The sequence below is a fragment of the Myxine glutinosa genome, chromosome 1, assembly GCF_964187855.1.
Source record: "Myxine glutinosa chromosome 1, kmMyxGlut1.1, whole genome shotgun sequence".
Lineage (NCBI taxonomy): Eukaryota > Metazoa > Chordata > Myxini > Myxiniformes > Myxinidae > Myxine > Myxine glutinosa.
Window position 1 is genome coordinate 441,746,757 of NC_136261.1, and position 26,230 is coordinate 441,772,986.

Sequence of the window (26,230 nt, forward strand, 5' to 3'; positions counted from 1 at the left end):
ATGTGATAGACACTGTGCAACGCAATTCCAGAATCTTTTTCTTTTTTTAAAGAATTTGACAATCTTTATTTTATTTATATTGAATTAACTACTTGAACACTGTTGAACACAAATCGTGTTCTTGTTACTTCCGCTATCCTCCACTTTAGTGGTACTTGGACATGTTAAATAGGGGGGTGTACAAGGGTGATGTGTAAGACTGCTTCAATGCCGCTTAATATCCGGAATTTTTCTTCTTAACAATCTTTCATTTCATTATTATATTCAAATTGAAGTGGACATTCCATGGCGTAACATGTTCTATGAGCTCTCTAGAAGTCCTCAATCTCATTTCTCTGCAAAAGACTGATGCTGATTTGTACGCAGGTGATGTCTATCCTGTAAATATAGAAGGCAGACAACACAACAACGATTCATCTGTCGCAGAAGATTCAAAATGTGCTTCTGCAATGGAAGGTTCAGATGATATTCACATGACAACTGGTGAGTGGAAATGTTTTGCAACTGTTTTGTATTTTGCTAGAAGTGTTTTGCAACTGTTGAGTGGAAATGTTAAAAATTAACATACAATCTTTTGTGTTGAGAAAATATGAAGTTTTTGGAAAAGAATTAAATATTTAGCATTTTGATTTTCACCAAAAAAAAGAAAATATGTTCTTTGTTTCTGCAGAACAATCCAGAAGGAATATGGGACCAATAAGGTCCAGTCGCAGCTTGACAATGAGGAAGAAGCCTTTTTTGAAGAAGCAATCACGAAATTAAGACTCACTTCTTTTAAAATGCATGTGCATGTCTGGGCCTTGCATCCCCATGATTAATATTAAATTAAACAAACCCAAAAAGGTTCCAGAAAGGGGAATACGTTATAAGTGTAATGTGTGCAGAATGGATTTTGCTTCAATGAGTAACATCAAAATACACATGAAGATCCTTACTGGAAAACACCCCCACAAGTGCTCTGTCGATAATAAAGCTTCATTGACAAAATGCAATTTGAATACACATATGAAGGTCCATACAGAAGAGCCACCTCAAAAATGCTCGACATGTGATGAAGGTTTCTCTCGGAAAGGCAGTTTGAAATTACATATGCAGATCCATACAGGAGAGCGACCTCACAAATGCTCGATATGTGATAAATGTTTTTCTCACAAAAGCAATTTGAATAAACATACGAGGACCCATACAGGAGAGCGCCCTCACAAATGCTCGATATGTGATAAAAGTTTCTCTCAAAAATACCATTTGAAATCACATATGAGGATCCATACAGGAGAGCGACCTTACAAATGCTCGATATGTGATAAAAGTTTCTCTCAAAAATACCATTTGAAATCACATACGAGGACCCATACAGGAGAGCGCCCTCACAAATGCTCGATATGTGATAAATGTTTCTCTCACAAAAGCAATTTGAATAAACATACGAGGACCCATACAGGAGAGCGCCCTCACAAATGCTCGATATGTGATAAAAGTTTCTCTCAAAAATACCATTTGAAATCACATATGAGGATCCATACAGGAGAGCGACCTTACAAATGCTCGATATGTGATGAAGGTTTCTCTGCAAAAAAATATTTGAAATTACATATGATGATCCATACAGGAGAGCAACCTTACAAATGCTTGACATGTGATAAAGGTTTCTCTGATGAAGGCCATTTGAAATTACATATGAGGATCCATACAGGAGAGCGACCGCACAAATGCTCGATATGTGACAAAGGTTTCTTTCACAAAGGCAGTTTGAATAAACATATGACGATCCATACAGGAGAGCGACCTCACAAATGCTCGATATGTGATGAAGGTTTCTCTGCAAAAAAATATTTGAAATTACATATGATGATCCATACAGGAGAGCAACCTTACAAATGCTTGACATGTGATAAAGGTTTCTCTGATGAAGGCCATTTTAAATTACATATGAGGATCCATACAGGAGAGCGACCGCACAAATGCTCGATATGTGACAAAGGTTTCTTTCACAAAGGCAGTTTGAATAAACATATGAGGATCCATACAGGAGAGCGACCTTACAAATGCTCGATATGTGACAAATGTTTCTCTGCAAAATACCATTTGAAATCACATATGATGATCCATACAGGAGAGCGACCCCACAAATGCTCGATATGTGATAAAGGTTTCTCTGCAAAAAAACATTTGAAATTACATATGATGATCCATACAGGAGAGCGACCTTCCAAATGCTCGATATGTGATAAAGCTTTCACTACAAAAAACCATTTGAAATTACATATGATGATCCATACAGGAGAGCGACCTTACAAATGCTCGATATGTGATAAAGGTTTCTCTCACAAAGGCAGCTTGAATATACATATGAGGATCCATACAGGAGAGCGACCTTACAAATGCTCGATATGTGATAAAGGTTTCTCTCACAAAGGCAGCTTGAATATACATATGAGGATCCATACAGGACAGCGACCTCAAAAATGCTCGATATGTGATAAAGCTTTCACTACAAAAAACCATTTGAAATTACATATGATGATCCATACAGGAGAGCGACCTTACAAATGCTCGATATGTGATAAAGGTTTCTCTCACAAAGGCAGCTTGAATATACATATGAGGATCCATACAGGACAGCGACCTCAAAAATGCTCGATATGTGATAAAGGTTTCTCTGAAAAAAACTCTTTGAAATCACATGTGAGGATCCATACAGGAGAGCGACCTTACAAATGCTCGATATGTGATAAAGGTTTCTCTCACAAAGGCAGCTTGAATATACATATGAGGATCCATACAGGAGAGCGACCTTCCAAATGCTCGATATGTGATAAAGCTTTCTCTACAAAAAACCATTTGAAATTACATATGAGGATCCATACAGGAGAGCGACCTTACAAATGCTCGATATGTGATAAAGGTTTCTCTCACAAAGGCAGCTTGAATATACATATGAGGATCCATACAGGAGAGCGACCTTACAAATGCTCGATATGTGATGAAGGTTTCTCTCATAAAGGCAGTTTGAATAAACATATGAGGATCCATACAGGAGAGCGACCTTACAAATGCTCGATATGTGATGAAGGTTTCTCTCACAAAGGCAGTTTGAATATACATATGAGGATCCATACAGGAGAGCGACCTTACAGCTGCTCGATATGTGATAAAGTTTTCTCTCAAAAACCCCATTTGAAATCACATATCAGGATCCACACAGGAGAGCGACCTTACAAATGCTCGATATGTGATAAAGGTTTGTCTCAAAAAGGCCATTTGAATCGACATATGAGGATCCACACAGGAGAGCGTCCTTACAAATGCTCGATATGTGATGAAGACTTCTCTCAAAAAGGCAGTTTGAACATACATATGAGGATCCATACAGGAGAGCAACCTTACAAATGCTCGATATGTGACAAAGCTTTCTCTCATAACATCAGGTTGAAAAGGCATATGAGGATCCACATCGGAGAGCTGAAATCTGAAATACCATGATATGAAAAATGGCTTCAAGAGGATTTTGAAATTGATGAAACCGGAAAATGTACCAGTGATAGTCTGGGCAACATGGAATCCAGATGATGAAAAAACCCTAACTGAGTACTTGAAATGCATTCGGGGGACAAACAAGCCACAGGTGGAAGCTGTCAGAGGTTCAGTGAGGATTCTAAAACAAGCCCTTGGAACAAAGCTATGATGAGAATGAAGTTTCACAAACTGGTTCATGAATAATGATCCTTTACCGAAAAAGTAGAAGGATATTTTGAGTTCTGGGACAACTTCCTCCCACCTCCTAAAACCGCATATGGAGAAAACAACCAATCAGAGCTTCCTTACAAATGTTCCATTTGTGACAAGTTAACGTAGCTTGAACTTCCGTAGTGCAACCCACGCTGGAATGCATGCATATAAAATGTCCTGACTGTGGGAAAAGTTTTGCTGATAAAGGTTTGCGAAATTCACATTGCATTACTCATACTGGGATGCACGTGACCCCCTTGTAAGTAATGCTCAGCAGTAAGCAAGGTATTCAGTGAACCACTAAGGAAAAAGCTATCATGAAAGCATGCAGCCGTTTGGGTATATACCTTGTAAGCACAAATCCTCAGAGTAACCCCTGACAACCAGCAGGCACCCCGAGAGCCTCTTGATGAAAGCCATATGGCCAGCTGTCACCAGAATGTCAACAACAATGACTGCAAACTGGTGCCAAAAGACAAGAAGAATCTCAAAATGCAAACCCCATCTGTGTCCTCAAAATAAGTTTTCCAGAAAATCACAGCTTAAAAAAATATATATTAATTTTGTACTCCATATTCTCATAATAGAGAATTGTTGAAAAATCGATGCCAAAAACTCAAATGGTAACAGAACTTAATCTCTCAATCTGATCTTGGATCTCATATTCTTCTTACAGGGTCTTCCTTAGGTTGCCAGTTTGTAATTCTTGTCTCTGTCCTTGCCATGTTTCCAGCCAAGTTCCATTTGCGTTTTTTTTTTGTGACCAATGTGTATGAATTTTGTTTTCTATCTGATTTAGTTGTTTTTCTGGTCCCTTTTTGGTTATGCTCAGATGGCATCATTCCATGGCAGTTTGAACACCTATTTTTGCTCAATCTTTGCTGTAGTCCATGTTTCATTGTCATGTGTGATATGGGGAGAACACCCTTGTTGTAAAATTGTTTATCAGAAGAAGACTTCTGCTTATGTTTTGCATGAAACTTGAATTTGTTAAGAGTTTCACAATAAAGAGAGGTCCTCAAAGCTCAAATGCAGTCTGTGTTATTGTGAATATGTAATTGCACATTATGATAAATTATAATTAATCAGTGAGGGGAGAGCTTGGAGTTGTCCATATCCCCATAAGTAATCCTGATCAAACCGAGAGTTGTTCACCAAACCAGTTGAAAGCCTTGCAGAGCATTTGTCGGGAATCGAACCTGGATCCAGAACTTGAGTTCAAGGAGTAACGAGTAGTTTATTGATAGACCACACAGCTGTGGAAAGGTATTGGCACATACAGCTATAAGAGCAGCATGCGTCCCAAATCCTCTAAAAGAACTCACAAAGGGTGTGTCTTTATATAAGCAGAAAAATAGAAAAAGTCTCCGCTAAAGAGGTGAACTTAGACAAAGGACAAAAGTGGTCTCAACAGACTCCCACCGTGATCCTATCCTGGGGCAGTGCTGAATGTGAGGGAATAATGTGGGAGCAAGACCTTGTCATTCCCAAAATCTTATCATTCAGAGGAGATGTTATCCAGGCCTCTCTTCAAGAGAAGGAAATGTGTAGAATGTGGTTTGAGCAGTTTCTCAGCTCTGCCATACAGTTGGGCAGTAAAGCATGGTCCACGCCATGTGAAGTAATTCCAATCATATAGTGGTGAAACAATCTTATTAAATACAAATAATGTTTATCAGAGCATACAAGTAAAAGGATATATAATAAAATCATGTTTCCGACATAACCTTGCTTTTGTGACGTAGGGACAACGTACCTAATGAGACAATCTGCCACATCAGGCTTTATTCGCAAGCAAAAGAGAATAGTGTTATATATGGCCACATCGGGCTTTATGGAGTGTTATATGTGTGTCCTCCCAAGGGCATGCCACACACCCATAGCGCCACGCATGCACACTTGGAAGGTGTGTCGCGGTCGCGCGTGCTTTGGAACATGAAAGGCCAGAACATGAAAGTCCATTAACGTTTCAGATCCACAACGAAGACGTCTGGTCTGAATGAGGATGTGCTCCACAGAGGGCATATCACCTCCCCTGCGAAACTGGCTCCCCCCATCTATCCCAAACGCGGTCCTTGCAGATCTTAGAAGTTAATCGAGGTCCATGCTGTTGTCCTGAGGAATAATGATGTTGTCAGTATCTTGTGTCACGTGTTCCTGGTCAGAGTACAGAGCATTGCAATTCAAAGTAAAGAGAGAAACTTCCTTTGTGTCAAAGTCGTCCATGGATGCGTACTCAGCGTCAGGATCCAGAGTATCAGTATCAGGTCCTTTAGTAGCCAGACCCATCGTCGCAATCAGATCCATAGTTGGGTCAATCGGGGTTGTGCAGCTGTGAGCTTGTAATACATAAGAAGCATTAGCCAATTTCCCACAGGGGATTTAAAACATAATCATCAGTTTTAGCAGCAAAATTATGACAATCTTCAGAAGCAACAAACACATCAGCATCGCCCAGGGGCTCGTTCAGGTCGACGGCCTCGGCGGTCATGATCATGGTCTTCGTCGGTGGTTTCTTCGTCATCCATCCTGAAAAATACTTTCTCACGCATAGGACTAAAGCCTTCATTAGTGCTCCCTAGATAACCACCCCGATTATCACCGCCAGTGCGGTCAACAACCACTTTACGATGGTACCTGTCCATCCTGAAAACAAATTGGTAAGCCAATCAACGTTCAAAGAATTTTCTCGCGCTATTCGATCAACAGTCAATGCGTGGCTAGTCTTTCTCAATCTTACTATTGCGGCTGACACCCCTTCGGATGGATCTGGTATGTATGTGATTCCCGTTGTCACCCCATTGATCCTACTCACCTCCCTAGAAAATGATATCGCCGTTATATTGTGGTTGTGTTTATCTTGCAGGACTATTCGTTGTGTAATCCCGGTGTTCCCCTTTTCCAACTTCCCGGGGAGAGTGTTGGCACATTCTGATTCCCCCATAAGCAAGTGGCTGGAGCCCTGGAGGCAGACCATCCCTTTCTGTGGTTTGACCCAGACGGGGCGGGCATCTCGGCCATATGGGCAATCATTGAAGGGCGATTAATTAAACTGCCAGTTACAACTCTTGTCGTTACTAACCCCTTCTCTTTCCAGAGTTGTGACTAAACATGGGGAATCGATATGTTGTGAGCAAAGATCGTTAAGGGACAAGGGTAGCACTATCATTTGTATTCCAGTGGTGCCTGCTTGGGGAAAGTGCATGCATGACCAGCACTGAGTCCTATTCTGGATGGCCGCCACCTCTCTTGCTAATTTCCAATGTGTTCTCCACGTTTCTCACTTGAGCTTTATCCTGGGTTATGGTTGGAGTATGATTTCGAAGTTTGCTTTCAATGGGCCATCTATCATTCCCCTTTTCAACCAACCTTTACACCTAAGCTCCAGGAACATGCCTTGTTCCAGGTGTGTGAGCATCCGTATCCTTAAATTGAGCGACCCCCATTTGTATCCCGGCTGCTCCTCCACCTGAAGCATGGTTACCCCCCAAAATGACATTGCACGGACATTTTCAATACCTGTCTAAACCTACTGCCATTTACCGACGCTTCCCAAATGATGGTTCTCCATATACTATTATGGCCCCATCTTACCGCGCTACCAATAGATGCCGCCGCTATCAGTAGCATTACACCTGTGACTGAAAACATCATTACTGTGGTGTAGTGTCTGGTGCTTGGATAGCCAACTTGCAGTGCATAGCGTGGATCCAGAAGGGCTTACCCTCACAAAAGACAGCGGTTGGTGTAGTCAGCAATACCTGGAATGGTCCCGTCCACCTTGATTCCAGGGCGTTCTTGCGGGTGAAGTGCTTCACGAGCACGCGGTCACCGGTTTGGATGGTGTGGATGGCCATGCTTCTATTGGTTCGGGCATAATCTCTTGGGTCAATCATTTGCACAAAATTGTTGCATCCAACAGAAGCCATTATTCCCATGATTATTTTCAACAAACCAATTTTCCTAATCCACTTTTTCAATTTTCATTTCAATTTAAATTCAATCCAATTTTCTCTAATTCCTCTCTCAGCATCTCATGCACCTGTTCCCTACACCTGTTTCAGCCCCTGGCCCAATAGTTGCCCAATATCTATTATGAATCCCAATATCCCAATATCCCAATAGTTGCCCAATATCTACTATGAATCCCAATATCCCAATATCCCAATATCTACATTTAAATTATTTCAACTAGAGTTTCAAATAGAATTACCACCAACAAACCACCATTAACCTCCCCCTGTTATTTATTTATTTTTCGTAAATAAACAAAACCAAAAAAAATAACCTGGTCTGTTTTTTGAAAATAAAAATAGTTCTCATATGTCTTACTGTCTGGTCAATTTTCTCACCGACTGTGACTCACTCTCGTCAATTCTCACTGTCTGAGTGCAGGTGTCCTGTTTTACTCCTTCCTCTGTTGGTGTGTCTGGAGATACCCTCTGTTGACAATGGGACAATGATGTTGTCAACAACTAGGCCACAACATAAAACAGAGTTCCGCAACATCCTGGCCAATTAACATGTCCGCACTCGCCACCCGACGTTCTTCTACAATGACATTGTACATGGTACAACAACGATTCCTTCCCCACTGCCATCCCATTCTCAACCACATTTCCAGCGAAGATGACGTCGCTATATTTCACAGCTTACCTCCCTGGAACAACTGGTGGTCCTCCGAGAGATGCATTCCGATGTTAAATCACTTCAGCACCTGAGCACTCAATTGGCCATCCATGGAATCGCACCACAGACTTACAATCAGACAGACAGACAGGCACGTCTTTTCACATGACATCATACACTGGACAGAGGATTCACATTCATACCGGTCTGGACAGAGGGTGGGACCATTATTATTTAATCATTATACTTTATTAATCTGGATACCCTTGTTTGAGGAAGAAGGAGCTCTGCATTTCCTCGCCATGCGATCCCTAAACATCTCTCAGACAACCCCTGACATTGTCAGTCAGACCATAGACCACAGGATAAATATTCAATTTAAAAACTTACAAAAACCTCCTACCTACTCAACAACACCTCTGTCACCCCCCAAAAGAATACTCTACAGCTCGCCTGGAACAGCCAGCCCAAACAGACTGGAACTCTAACCACTCTCACCTCTATTCCTCTATCTTTACCTTGATATTGTGCACCTCCAACTATCCTGTACGTCTCACATCACTTCTGCCAATATGTCTACACCTCCTCAACCTTACCAAAATCCAATCAATTTACCTTTGTTGCACACAACATCTGTCCCCCATATATACTCAATTTAATTTTTAGTTTTACATCATTCCATAACATCATTCCATCATACCCAATTTGGTCAGTATCTCATCCCTAGTTCACAAATTATCGCAACAACAGAATATCTGATCCTTAACCTCTGACCCAAAATTGCAAATGATGTAACCAGCCATCACACAATGCCTAACCCTACCAAATTGCGTACAAATCCGTCCACACCTTCCTGAGACGTCCTGCTCACAGATAGACAGACAGACAACAGAGGCGAACCACAAGCCCCAGAACCCAACCAAACTCGAACTCACTTTCAAAGGACACCACTTCTCCAGACAGGCGCAGTCTAATCCACAGAATCTATATGCCAACCACATGCAGAAATCAGCACCCCACCTCTCCAATTACCTTCTGACATTTCCCCCATCCCATATGCACTGGACTATAGGAATTAAGATTAAGATTGAACATATGTTTACGTTGTAGTTGATTTAAAACCAGGCAGTTTCTCAACAGCCCAGCCACCGTCCTTGTTCGCTCTCCTTCCGTGAAATCTGCAAACCAACCTCTATCTGGCGGCAACTCACAAAGCCAAAAGTCGGTCATGTTTATTGCATTCCACACAAACTGCAACCTTCAACCACACGAGGTGCCAGCCACACCTCAACCATGCCAACAGTGCAGCCACCCAGACCCCTAGCAACACGTCCCAACTTTAACACAAGGCCTCCACCACGAAAAACACCGTCAGGTTGTGGTTAACATCTCACACCAAACCACCTTCCAGTAGAACATTCACCCCCAGACCACCACACCTCACCGCAGGTGCACCCGAGCTCACCCGTCCTCATTTCACAGCCCTTCTTGGGGGGCATGCTCCACCATGCAGCCCAATCTCTACTTGGTGCGCACCTCCATAATCGGCAAGTTCTGATATCCCACAATACACCTGGGCACACACCCTCTCCAAGCCATGTCCTTTCACAAGCATGCCTACTCCACAAAGCACCTCGGTACATACGTTAATGCAGCCTTATTCACATAGTACATACGCACCCACGCCAGTTGAACAACGGCTCCAGAGGGCGACTCGGCGTCTACGCTGCCGCACCCCCCACGTTTCTCCACGCACTCTGCAATATTTCCTGTATTACACACCCTCTCCAAGAGGGTACCAACCCTCTTGGTACCACGACTTGGACCATGCTTCTTGCGTCTCCCTGCACCCTCCCAAATGTCATCCATTTAACATGAATAACCCAGAGCTCAATCATAAACATCGGTACAGATGAGAAACTCCACTGCCCACTGTACTTAGCGCTTCGTATGGAGCGCAGGATTAAAATTAAATTCAAAGCATACTGTAACAAGCTTTCCGGTTGGCACCGGAAATCTGTTTATTTTCCTGAGTCCCCCCAGAACAACCAACAAAACATCAACAACAACAACAACAACAAATTGCAGAAATCAATATTCTTCTGTTCACAAATTACGTACACAATTTCAGTTTCAACCAACAATATGTTTCCTTTTGTCCCGATTTAAGTACCTGTCATGTTGTTAAATTAACACCCAGTGAGTTGACTCAGCCTGTCATCCTTTCCAGGTTAGCAAATTAAAACAGATGTCTTCATCTTACAAATAAAACAATTGCTTGGTCAGTCTCAGCCCATCTTGCCTCTGCAAGAGCTCCACATCCGGACAGGTAGACGACAATCAGTGAGACTCCACATTACAAATGCAAACATTTGATGAACCAAAATAACAACCGCTAACAATCTGCCCAGGAATTCCTGCTAACACAAGCCACCTCTAATGATCTTCAATTGAAATGCGGAACACTTGCTCTCACCTCAAAACCCCACAGCCTTGCTTGGGAGGCATGCTCTACCATGCAGCACCATCTCTACCTGGTGCACACCTTCCGCACCTGTGCTCACTCAACACATCCCTCCAACTCAGCCCCCACATGTCACACAGCCAAAAACCTCAACCTCCGACATTTGATTGTCCGCAACGCAGCCATCTCATCAAGCCAACTGCTTCGACGCTCCCTCGTGTCTCTGCTCTGTCGCACCTCCGAGATGCACCACGCACCTCATCCACAGATCATTCACATGGCACAAGCCACACCAATACCGACAGATGATATTTGCAAAACTTCACACCGAAACACATCTACTTTGCATATTTCATTCAGACAAAATAAGAGGCCCTTTGTCAATCATACACACGTCCATAAGTCAGCCAAATACACACGTCAATGACAACAATTCGATTTAAATTGAAATATGAGATCGCCAATCAACCTGACGCAAGCAATTCAACGCGATGACGTCATGCCGTCTTGATTCAGTGCGCACTTTCGTGCTTCCATACCAGTTTTAATATCCACATATACATTCATTCATTCATTCATTCATGTTCCTCTCACACCATTCAAAGGAAAGGGGATTTGAGGACAGGATGGAAAGGGTGGGGGTAGGGAGGGTGGTGCCTGGAGCCCGGGGACAGGGCCCAGGTCTTGGGAGGGTAGGCGTCTGGTAACTACCTCCCCTACCACGGGGTCTTGATCCAGAGCCAGCGCCACCAGTCGCTGGTTCGCTTGCTTGACTATTTACTTAATTGTCCTCTGTCCTTGTAGCTTCAATACGACAGCTTTAATGCTTCAATTTTCAATATTTCAAGAACCACTCCAATCCTTCCTACCTGTGCTTTTACCTGGCCCCTTGCTGTGAGCCTATTTATTTTCTCTTCAGGTTCACCTGTCCTGTTTGTTTCTACCTGGATTTCTGTTTTCCTGTGCTTTATCTGCTTGCTTCCTCTGCCCTTGAAGTTTCAGCACTTCTCCTGCCAGGCTAGCCTTCTCCTGTCTGCCAGGCTTCTCCTACCTGGTACCTGCGCATTTCCTTTTTCCTGGCCATGTTCCTTGGGTCTTCTTCGTTAGCCTGCAGCCGAAACTTTCCCTGGTATGCAATGGCATACCCCATCTTGTCTCTAGACTGCCCTGCCTGGGAATTTCTTGGTTTTACCGGCGATGCCCTGTGGCAGCCTTAGCCTCACTTCCCCCTCCCTGCTAACTGGCCCCTATCCTTGGTAGATCAATAAAGCAACTCATTACTCCGATGCAAATAGGCCTGTACTTACAATTTGTTAGTGATCCAAGCACGAAGCGACGAAAGGGGAGACAGACAACCTGGGTGAGTGAACGGAGCTCAATTTGGAATGACCCCTCATCATGAAACCTCAACTTAAACAAATCAGTGCTGGCCATCCTCTCCGCAGGGTCTCCACAGGGTCTGCCTCCCAAATATCGCTCCGAGTTGGATCCCACTTCTGACACCAGATATGTCCGGAATCGAACCTGGATCCACAACTTGAGTTCAAGGAGTAACAAGTAGTTTATTGATAGACCACACAGCTGTGGAAAGGTATTGGCACACACAGCTATAAGAGCAGCATGCGTCCCAAATCCTCTAAAATAACTCACAAAGGGTGTGTCTTTATATAGGCAGAAAAATAGAAAAAGTCTCCGCTAAAGAGGTGAACTTAGACAAAGGACAAAAGTGGTCTCAACAGACTCCCACCGTGATCCTATCCTGGGGCAGTGCTGAATGTGATGGAATAATGTGGGAGCAAGACCTTGTCATTCCCAAAATCTTATCATTCAGAGGAGATGTTATCCAGGCCTCTCTTCAAGAGAAGGAAATGTGTAGAATGTGGTTTGAGCAGTTTCTCAGCTCTGCCATACAGTTGGGCAGTAAAGCATGGTCCAAGCCATGTGAAGTAATTCCAATCATATAGTGGTGGAACAATCTTATTAAATACAAATAATGTTTATCAGAGCATACAAGTAAAAGGATATATAATAAAATCATGTTTCCGACACATTTACCATCTTGACATGACTGTACTTCATGCCATCACCGATTGCTGCCAAGCAGCTCAGTTGCACAGGTCCTAATGTAGAAGGCCACACAGCTGGTTGCTACCACATTTTCTCAACATCAATGGTGATGCATTGTTAATTGAGGAAATACCGTTAAACACAGACTTCCATTGAAGAAAATAGGGGGATTAACCCCTCTCCCCCACCCTCCCCAAAAGGTTGAGATTCAGGTCCATGTGTCCACTGGCTATACCTAGCAGTAAGAATCATTCCAAAAACAGATCCTTGCAATTTTAGACCAATCATCCTGCTATGAATCATCAGCATGGTCATGGAATCCATCATCACTTCCGACATTAAATCCTTCCTGTTCTCTAATGGCTTGATCTTCGATCATCAATATGGATTCAGACCACGCCACTCTACTCTGGAGATGCTGCTTCGGCTGTCTCAACAATGGACGGATGTCCTCAATGCCAGACAGGAAATCAGAACCGTCTCCCTTGACATATCTCATGCCTTAAGCCTAAGTCACACATAGGCGGATTTGTCGGCGACTACTGGCGACTGGAAAAATCGCCACCACCCGCCGACAATCGTAATGAAACCGTAATGGACGGTCTTCTGTAGTAGTGGTTATCCTCCCCAGGTCGGCTGCAGTCGGCAAGAGCTGCAAAGGGGCCAAATATTTTTTTTAATGTTTAAAAACGGCGCGCTCAGTCGTCCTCAAAAAAGATCCGCCATGCTGTCGTGATGGAACCGCCATGCTGTCGTCGGTATCCGTAATAAGACCGTAAAGCGGCCGCAACCCAGTCACTCATAGTCTTCCGCAATCGCCCCACCAGCTAGCACGGCAGAGATGCGAATGCCATACGGCCTTCCTGAGGCATCTTCCCGACTACGGGCCGACACTGTTGCGGCTGCATATCGACTACAGAAGAACTGCCACGTCTCCCCTGTGGCTATGGGAGACTGACGACGACAGCAGTAGGACTAGTGGCGGCCGAGTTACGGCCATTGGCGACAGAGATACGACTGCCTGGCGACTGCATTACGACATACCACGATTCCATGGCAAGACAGGATGGTGTGAGGGTCTCCGTGGAGTGAGGTCCTGTGGTGCCGACAAGGATATGGCTTTATTGTTTGGACTTGGGACTTTTGGGAACTTTATTTTTGGGACTTTGGAAACTTTATTTATGGGACTTGGGACCAGTGGAAATAATTTGTTGGACTTTATTTCCATTCTCTCTCCCTGCAGAAAAGTTTGATTATTACATTACAATGATACATCTTTATTAACTTTCTTATTGTACATCAAACATCTGTATGCTTCATGTCATACATCATTGAAATGAATAAAGTGAAATGTAAAATAGAGAGATAAAGATTTTAAAAGTTGTGTGAATCGTCTCCAATCGCCGGCGGTCTTATTGCAGTCTTGCAGACATCGGAGTAAACCGCCACCCGGCCCCAATGCAGTCGCCGCGATCCGCCATCGGTCGTAATCTAGCCGCCAGACTGTCGCCACGCTGCCGCCGTGCATCCGCAATGCAGTCGTCATCGATCTTCAACAGTCGCCATCCCACTCGGGGCGTCGTTGCAATGCAGGCGCAATGTGGCCGCCTGCAGTCGCCATACTGCCGCCTGACCATATTTGACCGCCCGAAATCGCCAGTAGTCGCCGAAAAATCTTGATCGCCGGCAGTCGCCAGTAGTCACCAAAATATCCGCCTATGTGTGACTTAGGCTTTAGATACGTCCGGCAGTCTGCCATTCTCACCAAACTCTCCTCTTATGGGATCCATGGAAATCTCCATGCATGGCTCATGGATTTTCTCCGTGTCATATTCAATGTGGGGCTCCAAATGGAATTCTCTTATCTTCCCTTCCTGACGAGGCTAGAGTTCCTCAAGGCAGTGTTCTGGGCACCGTGCTTTTTCTAATCTCCATCAGTGATCTTTCTGACTGTGTAGAAAATCTTATCTTTTTGGTGATGACTCCACCCTTTGCCGTTCCATCTCTCATCCCTCAGATCGACAGTTCCGGCCAAAAACCAGCCTCTTAACTCTCTGCAGACTTGGATAAAATTACAAGCTGGTCAAACATGTGGACCATATCTTTCAATCCTGACAAATCTCACACTCTCACCTTGTCTCTCTGAAAAGACCATCTGGAAAACCCTCACATTGACTTTCCCAACAATCCTCTTTGAAGAAATTCTGTCAGGCAAGCTTTTTGGTCTCACTAGCTGTCGTGATCTTTCCTGGGGAAGCCACATGTTCAAGCTGGCCTCCAAAGCTAGTCACCAACTGGGCATCCTCCATCTTGAGAAGTTCTTCCTTGGCACTGCCTAGCTGCTCACCACTGACAACGCTTTCATCGACAGTTTGATGGTGCACTGCTCTCCCCTCTGGGCTGGTGCTCTTACATCATACCTTGTGCGCCTTCACGCTGTAGAAGTCAAGGCTTTTAGGATTGTTGGTACCCCCCACGATGAAGCTGATTATGAGGGCGTTTCACCCTCTCACAACAGGTGAGAAGGCGATCGTTCTATCTTCTATCGACTCCTCTTCTGCCTTGCACCCTCTGCTCTGTCTGTGCTCTGTCTCCCAAATATTCCTGCAGGATGTATTGGGTCTGCCAGTAAACCTTATCTGGTGAAACTGCCACAATGAAGACTCTCTGCTCACATTCACTCTTTCATTCCTCTTTTCTCCCGCCTCTGGTACAAACTCCCGCACTCTCCTCAATCACATTCCTCCCTCCAGGTCTTTAAAACAGGTGTTCAACACAATCTCATATCTTCCCTCATCCAAAACCTTGATCTTTTCTACTCCCGTTCATCCACCTTAAATCCTCCTCCTTCAAATTCCGATTTTTTTCCTGAATAAAACATCCCTGTGGTGTCCATCTTGTTTATCCCATAGACTCCACCACAGCTCTCTCTCTCTCTTCCACAGATCTCCCGGTGTCCCTGTTCCCTACTGTTGATGTACTTCCCTCTCTCTCTCCCCCTGCTATCACCCACTCCCCTTGTTATATGTTCCATGAGTTAGCTCTCATTGGAGCTGAGATTAAGGATACAAAAAAAAGTTTCACTGTCTCCCCTTCTGGCCAGCACTGTTCTTCGTCAATTTCTTACAATGTGGGTGTTTTGACAGCAAGTGGATGAGAAAGAACATAAGGGATATTTGTTGTTCTCCCAGGAAGAATTTGAGTATGGTGACAGCCTGTATGCATGGAAACTGGTTCCTCATCTCGATTCTGCACAATCTGGTTGACTGTATATATTTGTGATCGGCTCAGTTTCGGAAACAAATAAATGAACAAGTACAGATACATTTTAAGTACAGAGCACCCATGCCAAATAAATAAACAACATCCTCCAGCATGGAACATAGGAGTATTTGGAGGGAGAGGTGTGCCATAAATGATTGATTAATTGCATAATTAAAATCAACAAATAATAATCATAAAATGATTTATTAATGGATTGGCTAATAGCATACCTCAACCATCAAGAGTTTCATCTGAAGCTGTAACTTTTTGAAAATTAATTAAATAAGTCATTAATCAAAAAAATATACATAATTCATTAATTGACTGATCAATAAATAATTAATTGATTAATCAATAAATCAAAATAGCCTTTTCAGCCACATCACTTGGTAATTGGCATGTTCAAATATCAGCTTCTGAACTCAATAGGTGCCTGAGATAATGCCCAGAGGAGAAAGGAAATAAATAAGTACTTAATCAATAATACTTCAGTAATTGATCAATTAATCGATTAATCAATTTTTAAAATACTGTTTTTGCCAAAGCACTTGCTCATGATTGTGCCGAAATTACAGCTTCCTTGCTGAAAGGATGGCTGAGATATCGCCCGGGAAAACAAACAAGCAAGCAAGAAAGAAACCGAAGTGAAAACTGAGTGCTCCCTTTCAGCGTGCGTCATTGCCACGCCCCCTTTCATGCCTGGCAATGACATCATGCAGCACTTGCAGATGGATTAGGAAAGGAGTGATGTACAATAAACAAACAAGAAAGAAACCAGAGTTAAAACTGAGTGCTCCCTTTCAGCGTGCGTCATCACCACGCCCCCTTTCATGCCTGGCAATGACATCATGCAGCGCTTGCAGATGGAATAGGAAAGGAGTGATGTACAATAAACAAACAAGAAAGAAACCAGAGTGAAAACTGAGTGCTCCCTTTCAGCGTGCGTCATTGCCACGCCCCCTTTCGTGCCCGGCAATGACGTCATGCAGTGCCTGGAAATGGAATAGGAAAGGAGCGGTGTACAATGACTCCAGTGGCACTACTATGTCGTCAGACTTGGCCTTGTTCTGAACCACAAACTCTGAAATTACGTTGAAGACAATTATTAGGTCAGTCACCGGTCCCTTACTGACCAAAACATGGACTAAAATGGACTCTTTTCTGCCACCGTTTTTAAGCTTAAACTCTGCTTCAAACAATCCTTCAAATGGAATGGGGTTTCAATTTGCAGCCTTTAATCACAATCCATCCTCGAGGATTTCTTCCAATGGTCACGGATTTTTGGTCACGTATTTTCGAAGCTGTTCCACGATCTTCACGCACGCTCGAAGCTAAGTCATTGTCACATTTGTATTCTTGTCTGAACTGTTTATCTTACGTGTGTGTACCTTTTAAGTGTCCCACGGAAGTTTTATCGGGGTTAATCTTTCATACCTGTAAAAAATAGTCGAGTATCTCGTGCCATGCGCGGCCACGCGGCCTAGTTGTTGAAGCTTCCGACCTGGAGGCTTGGTTTCTCTCCGGGCATCCAAAGTGGTTATTTTTTCATTCGTGTGTTTGTCAAATTTGAACTCGTTACTTTATCGTCCATGCTTTATTGTTTGTTTATAGTTAGTTTTGGTTTGAATTTCCTGTAACTCGTAATTAATTAATCCTGTTCTGCGCCTCGTGTGCGGCCTTGTACCCCTGTCGGTGTTTGTTAACTTAAGTCCCCTACATCGTGTTTTGCTTGGCTCTCAGTTTTTCCCTTCTACACCGAACGTAATACTCTCTGTCTGACGTTTTAAATCCCCACCCCCCCCCCCCCCCAAAAAAAAAAACATTTATTTTTCCTTTCTCCACGTGTGCCGTTGTCTCATCCTGTACTTTCTGTCTAGGTGTATCGCGGTGCTTTTCGCCCCGCCCCCATTATCTCCTTGCCATCCACCTTTTGCCCTGTTCACGTGACTCGTGGTGGTCCCTCTTGGCCCTCCCCCCGTTGGTATTTTGTGCATATAAGATTGTTCACGGTTCTGTTTAAATATTATTTTAAATATGTTTAACCTTTCCGCTTCAGTGGTTTATTCAGTGGTATATTACAACACGCTGTTTTTCTTCCTATTTAAAAGGCTTTTCTCAATTTCCTCTCCAACTCATTCCACGTCAAAAAAAAGAAATTCAATATTTTATAGGAGATACATGGTCTAAATTCACATTCATTCCATCCCTCCTCCATCGTTCTGAATCGGATTGCTAACTTGAAAATCACAACAAACCCAATTTGTTATCAATGTTCGTCTTTCATTAATCATCCACTTTCTAAACTCCCCTCTTGCCCCTCCCCTCCAAATCCCCCCCTTGCACCTACACTCATAAACTCCCCCCTTTCCCCTCCACTCTTAAACTCCCTCCTTGCCCCTCCACTCCTTAACTCCCCCCATGCCCTTCCACTCCTAAAGTCCCCCCTTGCCCCTCCCATCCAAATCCCCCCCTTGCCCCTCCACTCCTGAACTCCCCCCTTGCCCTTCCCCTCATAAACTCCTCCCTTGCCCCTCCCCTCCAAATCCCCCCCGTTGCCCCTACACTCCTAAACTCCCCCCTTGCCCCTCCACTACTAGACTCCCCACTTGCCCCTCCCCTCCTAAACTCCCCCCTTGCCCCTCCCCTCCTAAACTCCTGCCTCACTCCTCCCCTTCAAAACTCCCCCCCAACTCCTCCCATTCAAATCTCCCCCCATACCATTCCTCTCAAATTCTCCCTCCTCCCCCCTCCTCAAAGTTGCCTCCTCCCCACCTCGTCTCCCTTCTATCTCATGCCTCCACCCCCCCCCCAACCTTCTACTGTCCCATGCCCCCCCTCAAACAACCCCTCACTCTGCCTCATCCCTTCACCACCAAACCTTTCATCCTCCACATCCTTCCCTTTCTTGGAACTCTTCTGTAATCTCTGACACACTATCAACTGCTCTCCCTACCTCCCCCTCTCATCCTTCATCTTACCCTACTCCTACCCTCCCCTGTCCTGTACCCGATGCTCCCCCTCTCTCTTCTTTAACGGTATGGACCTCAAACATCCGGGGCCTTCGCTCAATCCTGACTGATCTCTCCATACAGGTTGCTTCTGACAATCCAGACTTGATCTGCTTAACAGAGACTTTCCTCCTTCAAGATGTCTCTGAATCCTCAATATCTCTTCCTGGTTACTCCCTCTTCCGGTATGATAGACCTGAGCCTCGTCCTGGTGGTGGGGTGGCTATCTTTATCAAAAACTCTCTTCCTCATTCTCCTTGCACTGCCCTCTCTCCTCCTCACCCCCAGGAGTACCTCTGGCTACGGCTTCCTCTCCGCTCCCACCTTTTGTTCATATGTGTTCTGTACCGTCCCCCAAACAGTGATGACTCAATTTACATTTCACTCTCTGACAACATGGACCAACTTCTATCCACTCATCCCAACTCTCTCTTCCTCATATGTGGTGACTTCAACTGTCATCATGCCACCTGGTTGGGTGTGGGTTCCTCTCTCACCAGTCATGGCACCTCAGCAAAGGACTTCTGTGACTCACTGGGATTTATTTATTTTTTTTTTATTTTTTTTTTTTGTATACAAGATCGAGGCTCGTGAAAGAGCGAACATTAATCACACAGAAAGACAAACCGACACATAAAACATATAACATAGGGAGCGGTAGACAAGATGGGGAGAGAGGGGGAAGGACACAAACACAACATTTGAGAGCAGGGACCGAGAGACATGGAGACATCGAGAGATCTGAGAGAGGGCGAGGGCTTTGGGGGGGGGGGGGCGTGGGAAGGGGGCAGTGGGAGAGGTATAAAACATATGGACACTGCCAGGACTTCCAGGAAAGAATTTGGAATTTCAAACAAGGTGGATCTGGCGTGAATTAGCGGGGGTAGAAAAGATCAAGGTTTTGGATGGGGGAAGATAAGAGATGGTGGTGAACAGCTGTTTTAAAGACCTGGAGGGAGGAGTGGGATTGAAGGGAGTGAGGGAGTTTGTTCCAGAGGCGGGAGAAAAGAGGAATGAAAGAGTGAAGGTGAGCGGAGAGCCGAGATTTCGGCAGTTTAACCATCAGAGGGTTGCTGGCAGATCTTGTGCGACCTGTAGGAATATTTGGGGGACAGAGCACAGAGAGAGCTGGGGGTGCAAGGCCGGAGAGGAGTCGGTAGAAGACAGAAAGACCACCTACCTGCCTGCGGTGAGTGAGTGAAAGGCCCTCAGAGATAGCTTCATCGCGGGAGATTCCAATAATTCTGAAAGCTTTGGTTTCAACAGCGTGAAGCCGAGCTAGGTGTGAGGCAGGAGCACCGGCCCATAGGGGAGAACAGTATTCCATTGAGCTGCGGATGAAAGCCTTGTATGTGGTGAGGAGCTCAGGTGTGCCGAGGAAGGACTTCGCACGACGGAGGATGCCCAGTCGGCGACTAGCTTTGGAGGCCAGCTTGGAAATGTGGTTTTCCCAAGAAAGATCATGGCAGATAGTGAGACCCAAAATCTTGAGCGACAGAACTTCTTGGAGAGGATTGTTGAGAAAGTAGATGGGAGGGTTGTCCAGTCGATCTTTTCGGAGAGACATAGTAAGAGTGTGAGATTTGTCAGGATTGAAAGACATGTTCCACTTGTTTGACCAGTCTGTGATTTTGTCCAGGTCTTCAGAGAGTGAGGAGGCAGCAGACTGCCGATCTGAGGGAAGAGGAATGGAGCGGCAGAGAGTGGAGTCATCAGCAAAGAGATAGAGAGGATTTTCGAGAGAGTCAGAGAGATCATTGATGAAGACCAGAAAAAGCACGGGGCCCAGAACACTGCCTTGGGGAACTCCAGCCTGAACAGGAAGAGGAGATGAGAGAAACCCATTCAGGGCCACACGTTGACGACGACGACTAGAGAGGAAGTCCGCCAGCCATGCGTGGAGATTTCCATGGATACCAAAGGAGGAGAGTTTGGTGAGCAGAGCGGGGTGCCAGACCGTGTCGAAGGCACGTGATATGTCGAGGGAGACAGCTCTAATTTCCTGTTTGGCATTTAGGACCTCCATCCATTGTTGAGACAGCAGAAGCAGCATGTCCAGAGTAGAGTGACCTGGTCTGAAACCAAATTGATGATCAGAGATCAAGCCATTGGAGAAGAGGAAAGATTTCATATCAGAAGCAATGATGGATTCCATGACTTTGCTGATAATTGGGAGAAGGCTGATTGGTCTGTAGTTGCTAGGATCTGTTTTTGCACCTTTTTTGTGCAAAGCGGTGATGTTGGCTGATTTCCAAGCAGATGGCAGTTGACCTTGAGCAAAAGAGAGGGTGAAGAGAACAGAGAGAGGGTGAGATAGAGCAGCAGAGCAGGATTTTAGGACCCGTGGGCTGATGCCGTCGGTTCCAGTTGCAGAATCAGAGTCGAGGGTTGACAGAAACTTTTCCACCTTGTCAGGAGGAAAGGACACGGAGTCCAGGAGCAGCAGGGTACGACTGGGTATGGTGGGTACAGAGAGGGATGGGTTTGGGACACAAGATTTAGAGGCAAACACAGAGTTGAGGCATTCAGCTTTTTCACGTGCGGAGTCAGCTGTGCAGCCGTTTGAGGTAAGGGAGGGGATGGAGGGGGAACAAACACCAGAAACGGATTTGACCAGACGCCACCAGGATTTGGAAGAGGGAGACAGATAAGAGAGTTCGGTCTTGAGAACGGAGAGATATTGTTTCCTGGCTCTCCTGAGGGTGGACACACACTTGTTTCGGGCTTTGTGAAAGGAAATGAGATTTCCTTCCGTTGGATTTGCTTTCCAGGAGACGAAGGCAAGTTGTTTCTGGGCAACAGCCTCACCACAAGATTCCGTGTACCATGGACGGGAGGAAGGGTATGACAACTGAAGACGAGATGGGATGAATCTGTGCATGAGAGAGAGCAATTTACTTTGGAAGAATTCCCAGGATGAGTTGATGTCAGAGGTGGTAGAGATGGGAGACCAGTCCAGATGATTGATGGCTGCTTGAAGACCGTGCCAGTTGGCCTGAGTGAAATGCCAGACTCGTCGACGCTGAGCAGGCTCCCTGAGGATGGTCAGAGAGATGTCCACTTTAACAAGGACATGATCAGATGATCCGATCGGAGCAGAAGAAGAGCAGCAGACATTTTCAGGGAAGTTAGTCATAACCAAGTCCAGAAGAGAAGATGTTCCGTTGACTGAGATCCGGGTCGGGAAATTGACAGATTGTGTCAGTCCCAGTGAGTCGCAGAAGTCCTTTGCTGAGGAGCCATGGCTGGTGAGAGAGGTACCCACACCCAGCCAACTGGCACGATGACAGTTGAAATCACCACATATGAGGAAGAGAGAGTTGGGATGAGTAGATAGAAGTTGGTCCATATCATCAGACAGCGAGATGTAGATGGAGTCATCACTGTTTGGTGGACGGTACAACACACACATGAACAAGAGGTGGGAGCGAAGGGGAAGCCGTAGCCAGAGGTATTCCTGGGGGTGAGGTGGAGAGAGTGCAGTGCAGGGCGAGTGAGGAAGAGAGTTTTTGATAAAGATAGCAACCCCGCCTCCAGGACGAGGCTCAGGTCTATCATACCGGAGGAGGGAGTAGCCCGGGAGAGATACTATGGAATCAGAGACATCATAAAGGAGGAAAGTTTCTTTTAAGCAGATCACGTCTGGTTTGACAGAAGCAACCTGTATGGAGAGATCAGTTAAGTTTGAACGAAGGCCCTGGATGTTTGAGGTCCATACCGTTAATGAAGAGGAAGGGGGAGCATCAGATACAGAACAGGGGGGAGGAGGGGTAGGGTAAGATGTGGAAGAGGTGGAAGAGGTAGGGAGAGCTGTTGAAGGTGTGTCAGAGATTTCAGAATAGCTCGGAGAAAGGGAAGGATGGGGCGGACAAAAGGTTTGATGGTAACTGGGTGAGCCACAATGAGGTGTTATTTGAGGAGGGGGAAGAGCGAGGCAGAAGGTTGGGGGAGATGGAGGTGAGAGTTTGAAGGGGGAAGAAGCGGGGAGGACGCTTTGAGGAGGGGGAGTGAGAGGGGGGAAATTGAGAAGCAATGAGGGTGGGGAGATTTGAAGGGGAGGGGTGAGGGGGGAGTTTGGGAGGGAAGGGACAAGGGGAGGGATTTGAAAGGGATGGGATATGGGGGAGATTTGGAGGGGAGGGGTGAGGCAGGAGTCTAGGAGGGGAGGGGCGAGGGGGCGTCTTGGCGGGGAGGGGTGAGGGGGTAGTTTAGGAGGGAGGGGGCAAGGGGGGAGATTTGAAAGGGATGGGTGATGGGGAAGATTTGGAGGGGAGGGGTGATGGGGAAGATTTGGAGGGGAGGGGTTATGGGGAAGATTTGGAGGGGAGGGGTGAGATTGGATTTTTGAAAGTGTACGATTTATGGGAAACGAACATTTATTGCAAAATGAGTTTCTTGTGACCTTCGAGTTAAAAATACGTTTAAGGACGCTGGATGGAGGATGGAGTGCAGGAGAGTTTAGGGAATGTAGAAAAAAGGCACTATAGGAGATGGATATTTTTTTTGGGATGAATTGATTTGGTGAGCAAGTCGAAAGCAGCCTTTTAAAGAAGAAGAAGAAAAAGGTGTTATAAAATATGACGGAATACATAACTTGAGGGGAAAGTGTAAACATTGAAGGTTAATGAGTGAAAACTATCTGGGGAAATGGGGGAGAAACACGTGGTCGAAGAACGAACGAACGAATAAGAATGAATAAACGAATGAGAACAGAGAAGGAAATGTTTTTTTTTTTTTGTTTTTTTTTTGAGTTGAGATTTACACAAGGAAGTAGGCTATGGGTGAAAAGCCTGGGAATACAGAGAACGAAAGTTATTGGATCACAAACGACGGACCACTGAGAGAAAAACAAAGCCTCAAGGTTGTACAGTGCACACTGTACAAGGCCTTGCTCGCGACACGGCAAACAGACGATCAATTTATGAAAGATAAACACCGAGAAACAACCAAAGTTGCACACAATAACTTCACACACCGAAATATAAATACAGTTTCGACAAAATACAATTGTGAACAGACTTAACTTCGAAAAACGTGGAGACCGTGTGGAGCTTCGAAAATCCCTGCCGCCGTCTCCAAGATCTCGCGAGATCTCGCGAGATTGACACAATCTGTCAATTTCCCGACCCGGATCTCAGCCAATGGAGTTTCTTCTCTTCTAGACTTGGTTATGACAAACTTCCCTGCTAATGTCTGCTGCTCTTCTTCTGCCCCAATCGGTTCTTCTGATCATGTGCTTGTCAAAGTGGACATCTCTCTGGCCATTCTCAGAGAGCCTCCTCAGCGTCGAAGAGTCTGGCATTTCACTCAGGCCGACTGGGTCGGGCTTCAAGCAGCCATCAATCTTCTGGATTGGTCTCCTATCTCCACTGCCTCTGACATCAATTCTTCCTGGGAATTCTTCCAAAGCAAACTGATCTCTCTCATGCACAGATTTATCCCATCTCGTCATCAGTTGTCTTAACCTTCCTCCCGTCCATGGTACACCGAATCTTGTGGTGAGGCAGTTGCCCTGAAACAACTTGCCTTTGCCTCTTGGAAGGCTAATCCAACTGAAGGCAATCTCAGTTCCTTCCACCAAGCTCGGAACAAGTGTGTGTCTACCCTCAGGAGTGCCAGGAAGCACTATCTCTCCTCACTCAAGAACGAACTCTCAAACCTGTCTCCTTCCTCCAAATCCTGGTGGCATCTGGTCAAATCCGTTTCTGGTGTTTGTTCCCCCTCCATCCCCTCCCTTACCTCAAATGGCCACACAGTTGACATCGCACGTGACAAAGCCGAATGCCTCAACTCTGTGTTTTGCCACAAAATCTTTAGTCCAAAACCCATCTCTCTCTGTTCCCACCTTTCCCAGTCGAACCCAACTGCTCCTGGACTCTGTGTCCTTCTCTCCTGACAAGGTGGAGGAGTTTTTGTCTAACCTCGACTCTGATTCTGCAACTGGACCAGACGGCATCAGCCCACGGGTCCTAAAATCCTGCTCTGCCGCTCTATCTCACCCTCTCTCTGGTCTTTTCACCCTATCTTTTGCTCAAGGTCATCTGCCAGCATCCTGGAAATCAGCAAACATTACCGCTTTACACAAAAAAGGTGCAAAAACAGAACCTTTTAACTACAGACCAATCAGCTTGCTCCCAATTATCAGCAAAGTCGTGGAATCCATCATTGCTTCGGATATGAAATATTTCCTCTTCTCCAATGGCTTGATCTCTGATCATCAATTTGGATTCAGACCAGGTCACTCTACTCTGGACATGCTGCTTCTCCTGTCTCAACAATGGATGGAGGTCCTCAATGCCAAACAGGAAATCAGAGCTGTCTCCCTCGACATATCACGTGCCTTCGATACGGTCTGGCACCCAGCTCTGCTCACCAAACTCTACTCCTATGGTATCCATGGAAATCTCCATGCATGGCTTGCGGACTTCCTCTCTGGTCGTAGTCAACGTGTGGCCCTGAATGGATTTCTCTCATCTCCCCTTCCTGTTCAGGCTGGAGTTCCCCAAGGCAGTGTGCTGGGCCCTGTGCTTTTTCTGGTCTTTATCAATGATCTCTCCGACTCTCTGGAAAATCTTCTCTATCTCTTTGCTGATGACTCCACTCTCTGCCGGTCCATTCCTCTTCCCTCAGATCGGCAGTCTGCAGCCTCCTCACTCTCTGAAGACCTGGACAAAATCACAGACTGGTCAAACAAGTGGAACATGTCTTTCAATCCTGACAAATCTCATACTCTTACTATGTCTCTCCGAAAAGATCGACTGGACAACCCTCCCATCTACTTTCTCAACAATCCTCTCCAAGAAGTTCTGTCGCTCAAGCTTTTGGGTCTCACTATCCGCCATGATCTTTCTTGGGAAAACCACATTTCCAAGCTGGCCTGCAAAGCCAGTCGCCGACTAGGCATCCTCCGTCGTGCGAAGTCCTTCCTAGGCACACCTGAGCTCCTCACCACATACAAGGCTTTCATCCGCAGCTCAATGGAATACTGTTCTCCCCTATGGGCTGGTGCTCCTGCCTCACACCTAGCTCGGCTTCACGCTGTTGAAACCAAAGCTTTCAGAATCATTGG

General features: G+C 45.4%; 2 protein-coding genes and 1 long non-coding RNA gene across 5 annotated transcripts in view; 2 read left to right on the plus strand and 1 right to left on the minus strand.

Annotated features, from left to right (window-relative positions):
- The window catches only part of LOC144889691 (uncharacterized), a 56,273-nt gene extending 55,348 nt beyond the window's left edge, over positions 1-925 (plus strand). Inside the window, exons 2-3 of the long non-coding RNA XR_013622003.1 lie at positions 367-483; positions 671-925. This is a non-coding gene — a long non-coding RNA (uncharacterized LOC144889691). The remainder of the gene's footprint in view (positions 1-366; positions 484-670) is intronic.
- Positions 1-26,230, minus strand: part of LOC137418230 (E3 ubiquitin/ISG15 ligase TRIM25-like) — a 1,962,167-nt gene that overhangs the window by 385,490 nt on the left and 1,550,447 nt on the right. The gene's annotated exons all lie outside the window — the stretch shown is intronic.
- LOC144889665 (uncharacterized) lies at positions 1,003-4,750 on the plus strand. The gene has a single exon (XM_078770769.1). It carries the CDS (start codon positions 1,006-1,008, stop codon positions 3,481-3,483), a length of 2,478 nt encoding a protein of 825 aa, XP_078626895.1. The 5' UTR covers positions 1,003-1,005; the 3' UTR covers positions 3,484-4,750.